The sequence below is a fragment of the Phaenicophaeus curvirostris genome, chromosome 6, assembly GCF_032191515.1.
Source record: "Phaenicophaeus curvirostris isolate KB17595 chromosome 6, BPBGC_Pcur_1.0, whole genome shotgun sequence".
NCBI classification, from domain to species: Eukaryota; Metazoa; Chordata; class Aves; order Cuculiformes; family Cuculidae; genus Phaenicophaeus; species Phaenicophaeus curvirostris.
Window position 1 is genome coordinate 56,167,891 of NC_091397.1, and position 6,668 is coordinate 56,174,558.

The 6,668-nt window shown below is 38.0% G+C and overlaps 1 protein-coding gene across 1 annotated transcript; it reads right to left on the reverse strand.

The window, feature by feature from the left end:
- Positions 1 to 326: 326 nt before the first annotated feature.
- On the reverse strand, positions 327 to 6,119 carry FAM221A (family with sequence similarity 221 member A). The gene is given in 7 exon segments (XM_069860401.1): positions 327 to 1,323; positions 3,049 to 3,131; positions 3,808 to 3,918; positions 4,015 to 4,043; positions 5,616 to 5,748; positions 5,751 to 5,788; positions 6,076 to 6,119. Coding segments are annotated over 7 exon segments (501 nt in total). The 3' UTR covers positions 327 to 1,260.
- Between the last annotated feature and the right edge of the window lie 549 nt (positions 6,120 to 6,668).

Consider the following 6,668-nt stretch of genomic DNA (forward strand, 5'->3'; position numbering starts at 1 on the left):
AGTATTTGTAAAGACAAACTTAAAGACTTACACCTCTCTGTTTTCAAAGAAAACCAACAAAGTTAACTCAAGCTCTGTTTTTGCCTTCTATACTGCAGCCTCTGCCAGTTATTCTGCACCAAGTCCTTGCTGTGCTGCTTCACAGATTTAAACCACCCCACAATGTTACTGAATATTAAATTCTCCTGCTCCTGCCTTTAATACAACACACGCTGCCACAGCTGTGAATATGGACAAAGAATACAAAAGCACATCTCCCTTGAGGGACTCAGTCTGTGTTGGATTAGACATAGAATCATAGAATCACAGAATCATAGAATCATAGAATCATGGAATCGTAGAATCACGGAATTGTAGAATAGTTTGGGTTGGAAGTGACTTTAGAGATCATCTAGTTCCAACACCCCTGCGATGGGCAGGAACACGTCCCACTAGATCAGACGTGATGAAAGAGTATCTGTTGGATAAATAAGTTTATATCAAACCCTATATAATTATTTGTTTATGCACAAGAAATAGCATATCCATTTCCACTTAATGTTTTCAGAATTTTAGTGTAATAGCGTCATTGTTATGGACAGTTTCAAACAAACAGAACTGGGAGAATCGTAGTGCTAGAGAAATCTGGGATAAAGTATACAAGCAGAATCCCTTCAAGTATCTAGGAAGTATGCGTGGAAATGAGTTTACATGTATACGGGACGTCCTATGTAAAAAATATTTATACATTGACAAGTACAGAGTCTAGAGAAGTGTGAGAGAAGAAGGGTATGTTTGAATTTCATTTCAAACCAACAGGAAAAAAAAAAGATTTAAAGAAAAGATTAAAATGTCAGTATTAACAGAACAAATCCCACCAAGTAAAAATCCATGAACAAGATTAGTTCTAAGGACTCTACAAATAAAGAGAGTGCGTCATAAAAATCTAAGAATAGGAGTTGTATTTTCTTTGCCCTACTACAATGTAATACTTACACGCTTATTCTCTCAGATCCTAAATAATAGATCTGTAAATATCTAAATACGATTTTCCATTCTAACAGGAATATATATCTATGTAACAATTCTAGAGATTAGAAATAGATTGATTAAAGTACCAATTTTATTACAACAAGATAATTAAAAATTAATTTCAGCTATAGAGCCAACTAGCAGAATAAAGAAATGAAGACACACAAGTATGCAGGCAGGCACAGAGAAAAATACTCTTCAATACAACAATTAACACTGTGCCATATAATAAATGTTTATTTATTAATCTCATGGCTTCTTTGATGGCACTGGATTTTTCTCTTTCGGTCTAGCAGCCTTCTCCTTTTTCTGCTGTAACAAAGATATCAACAGTGGTTCAAGCATTAATTTGCAAGTCAGCTGGTAATGCAACTAAAAAAATCTCTACATCCAGTCATAAATTTTCCAGAGTGATAAATGCAATGGAGAGAGCTACAGATCATAATTAGCCCAACCTAGCATTGCTTATTTTTGCATCAGAAGACTAAGGAGCGCTTCCATAGCTCTGCAGCTCCTCCCCTATTCAAACCTGGGCTGCCTTTATCTCTGAGAATGGCGATCTAAGTATTTATATATTCCTTGAGGCCAAAGGGCCTCACAAATGTTTTTGGCTTTATCTTTATGTAAATGAAATACAAAGAAGTTTCATTACAGACGTTTTAACAGACACAGATGGACTAACCAGCATGGAGAAAATCACACAGGAAGTTTGTTGCTGAGGTAGATGCTAAATCTCCATCTCAGCGTCTCCTCAATGACCCACATGGTCTTCTCTTCCTCTCGTAAGATTTTATAGCATGGTACGATTTACCAACACACACACATTTAACTCTGCCATTTTGCAGTAAGACAATTATTAGTCCAAACAAATACATCTGTCCTTTTTAGAAGCAACAGTTTTTCTCAAGTATTGTTACATTAGTGAAAGAAATTATTTTTAGAGCAATTATTTAAAAGGGTTGCATGGACTTTTGCATTTCATCTAACATAAGATATCACATTGCTATCAAAAATGCAAGGAAATATAATATTTTTAACATGCTGTTTTCCCCATAAAGCAGTGTCAAAAGGAAGCAAAGCCCCAGTCCTGGCCTGGATGTCGACAGATGAACTCACTGCTAAGTAATCCTGTTGGGTCTACATAGGTACTCATTTTAAAACATTATTCCATATTTAGAGGCTTGAGGTTTGTATCTGAAATTCCTACTATTTTTTGCAAAGAAAAGAAAATCTTACGGAGAAAAAAAACTTAGCAATTTGAATTTGATAGGAACAGGTTTTCTCCTATTAACTGATACGATATTTGTAACATCTCACCATACTTTGTGATTATTTCCAAAATAAAGACAATTATTTAAAATTTCACAAAGCTAGAAGAAAGCTTCTCATTAACAAACACCTTGTTGCAAGCAGCAAGCATAAGAGCAAAGATGGTAAAAGTTAATTCTGCAACAGTGCCTTACAAAAGAATTAATAAACAGCCAAGACGCACTTCCAGCGGAGATGGTGGAGCTAAGGAGCTACTGTGGGGAAAAAAAATGTAGTTAAGCATCCAAATAACTTACATCACATTGAGGCAGCCAGCGGGGTGGAGGAGGCACCTCCACAAGGGTGACTCAGGACATCTAAGAAATGTGCACCATTTAGCCCAACTACTCAGACATTCGTAAGGAGAACATCATAAAGTTTGATAAAGGAGGTAGGAAACACATTCCTAAATGTCGCAGGTGACTTGCACTGAGTTGGCTTTGTTGTTTGTTTTTGTCACATAGTAAAATATTTTGGGTTCCGGTAATGGAAAGTTACCTCAATAAAAACCTGCCTAGTTAAGGTAAATACTATCCAAGTCATGACTGACCTCCAAAATCCTGAAATAGCTCATAACTGTATTTAAAACTTTATTTTTAAGAAGCTAGCGTTTTCTCAGGAAGAGAACAAATGATATAATGTATTAATATGCTGCTTAAATCATGCATTTATCTTTTTTAGACATCGTCTTCTGAAAATATATTTTAATTAATCAATAAATGTAGTAACTTGCCCATTCTTGATAACGTCTTCCATGTCATCACTTTCTGAATGCTTTCCATGAGAAACTTGTCTTATGGCACTAGAACCACCTGAAGGAAAAAAAAAACCTCAACTTTTTTCATTAATGATATTTGCTCTTCCATTAGTTACGTTTTACATTTGGCAAAAAACATTTAAAATGAGAACCCTCCTTTACAGGCAAGTAACAAACCCCAGTAATTTGAACCAAAAAGTAACCTGTTTAGTCTAGGCTAGCAGCTATTCTGAACAGGTTTGGAGGAGTTCAACAGTTATATTAACTGCTAAATTCTTATAGTAAATCAGGGACATAAAATAAGCATAACCAATCCATAATTCCATGCAGAAAAGACCTTCTGGCAGAAGGCAGTTTCACAGGTTTGTGCTGAATATGTATGATCCGTTCAGATAGGCTGAGTTTCTAGCAGGAATTAAAAAATTTAAAAACTGATCCAATGAATAAGTGACACCATTAATGGCAAAGGTACCAAATGCTAGAAAAAAAGATTGTTAAAGTTAAAAAGCACATCATGACCAAAAATAGCAAGCAGTGACAAAGCAGCTATTCTAAGCACTTCAAGTGCATGAATGTATTACCAACTTTTCACATAACAAGGCTTCGATACTAATTTTAATTTTTGACTTTAATTTTAGCCTGCAGCATCCTTCAACTCAGACATAAAACCAATTAATTTCATATTAAATACTTGTTGCAAGACAGTGTTATCCTACTAGTATATACAGCACCTGCAGTCTGTGAGATGGTTTGAGCAGAACTAGAAGGTCCCTGAAACGCTCTTAGAAATGGATGATCCATGCTGGCAACAGGGGATTCTAAAAGTTCAGCAGATGGAGCCCCTGCTTGAAAATAAATTGAATGGAAACAAAAATTAACTTCACGAGATACATAAAAAACTTACATTATGGGGTCAAAACAAGGCTACAGATTAATACCTACAACACCCAGTGCTGACTCCATAAACCTGAGTTTACAAAAAAAGCACAAAAGACTTCAAAAGGCATGAAAAGCTTTGTTTCTTTAATTCCTACAGCTACGCCATAGTTTCTAAACTTCAGACCAATCAAAAAATCAGATCCAAATTTTAAAAAGAAATGATGAGTGCATTGCAATACTAAATAAAACAGTATTTTGAGACAAAATAGGTCCATGACGCAAAATCACAGAGCAGCAGAGGTGTAAAGGCCCACTAACATGCCTGTGAAAAATAAAGTTCTACAAATTACTTCTTTTTTTTGTTGTTGTTTTTAAGCTGAACAACTATTAACCTTTGAGTTTGGGGGAAAAAAATGCTGTAACTGTATAAAAAGAAATACCTGGGCAGCATTAAGCTAAAAGATTAACATAAATATAACGTAGAAGTATTAAGAGAAAAACAGAAGTTGCAGAGTTCTTTCTAAAGCTCTGCTCCACTGCAACCAGAAGCTACGGGGACAGACACCAGAATTATTGATAAAGAGTTTTTTTTCTAGTTTGCTAAAGAAAGTTGGACAAGGTGGTCATAGTGGTGTCTTCACACCTAAGGACTGCTGGAAAAACAAGTCTGTCTAAAGTCCTACTCCTATTGATCCAGTTTGCCTTTGAACTTCAGAAGTCTGTGTGGAATTGCTACTTGTCAAAACTACTTAGTTGGAGAATTAAAATTTTATTTCAGGTCAGCTGCACAGGTGGACGAGGTGCTGAGGGGCATGGTTTAGTGTTTGATAGGAATGGTTGGACTCGATGATCCGGTGGGTCTCTTCCAACCTGGTTATTCTATGATTCTATGAGTTGAGAAAAGACATGAAAATACATGAATGTTACATTCAACCAGGCATCAGAAGAGCAGAGACGAACACTTCTCTCTCTCAAACTAGCAAGCTCAAGTAGAAAAGTCACGTGCATAGAATCATAGAATCATAGAATCACCAGGTTGGAAGAGACCCACCGGATCATCGAGTCCAACCATTCCCATCAATCACTAAACCACGTCCCTCAGCGCCTCGTGCACCCGTGCCTTAAACCCCTCCAGGGAAGGTGACTCAACCCCCTCCCTGGGCAGCCTCTGCCAGGGACCAATGACCCTTTCCGTGAAGAATTTTCTCCTAATGTCCAGCCTGAACCTCCCCTGGCGGAGCTTGAGGCCACTCCCTCTTGTCCTGTCCCCTGTCACTTGGGAGACGTGCATGCAGCAGTGGAAGCGGAATTGCAGACAGGGTGCTTCCATGCTCCCTAACTCCAGGCACTTGTCTCCATACACACCTAACTGAGCCATGCAGAACCTTGCTGTCTTTCACAGAACTAAAGGAAGATGCGCAGGGTGGTTGGAACCTTCCTGTGCAACAGGCCTTGTCTTCTTTCCCACTTACCATCCTTCTTAAAAAAAATGTTTGAGATTTAGACTAAAGACAGCTCTTACGATTTAAAACCTAATTTTCTCAACCTTTAGACTGTAAAATAACTTGCCTGTTCCGTGCTGTAATGTATCTGGAAACATTTTACGTTTTCCTGATTTAGAAAAAAGTAAAACAGTTCAAAAAAATGGAAAGATTCCTACTGGTGAGTACAAAAGCACAGTGTCTCTGGTCCCACAAGCTTACAATCCATGCCAGTTGGTGACCTCCAGCTCACATACAACCTGTTCTGTAACTGAATTGGTAACACTTTTCTTTTGTACTCCTCCTATTCCTGGGGGTAAAGAGCTTTCCTCCATCATCATCACCTACAATTCTGCAAGCATGTCAAAAAAAAACCAAACCGTGAAAAATGAAGACAATAAAAGCACATTCCTCAAGATGCATTTTCAAATAAAATATAACAACGCTTTGGCTGTAAATGTAAAAAAAAAAAAAGCCCTTCTCTATCACTATTATTGGTGATACACACTTAACACAACTACAGCTGAATTTTAGAGAGACTTTGTGGATGATGCGCTTTTAACAAATATGCTCTGATGGCCTGAAAACCAGGGTTGTAAGAGAGAGGGAAAAAAAATAAAGCAAAGTACCTTTTCAAACGGCAGAAAAAGCTGGAACTCCAGAGCAACGTCCGAATTCGACATTTACGGAGACAACAGAAGACACTAAGTAAAATCTGTCAAAGGCAATTTAGCGCTTCCCTCCACTGAAGGTTAGGTTATTAATGTCTGTAAATATTTCAGTTATTATTTGTTGGGTGTGCTAAAACAGACTGAACGGGTGACTCTGTCACATAGTGTGTGGATTTGCACGTTGTCAGTTCTGTACAGCACCGGAATAACCTGTCAGCGTATCTCTGTCCTTTGCTCATCAATCCAGCTGACACCCACTGAATCAGCGCTCAGCGACTTAAGTAAGAAACACCACAGTGCCTACTGCCTCCGATGTCTTACTCAAGACTTTCCCAAGCTAAACTAAGGCCACATTTCAGTGTAATGACTGAGTTCGTGTTTCTTTTTGCTCAAGATCAGCTCTTCAAGAGGAGCAACGATGAGATTTGCAAAGACGCAGAGTGATTGGCTGCCTCCTGTGGCTGTGACACATCATATAGACACTGCTGGCCCAAGATCCCTGAACACATCAATGTGGGTTGAACATATGGACACTCCCAGTACAGCGCTGAGAGACCCACG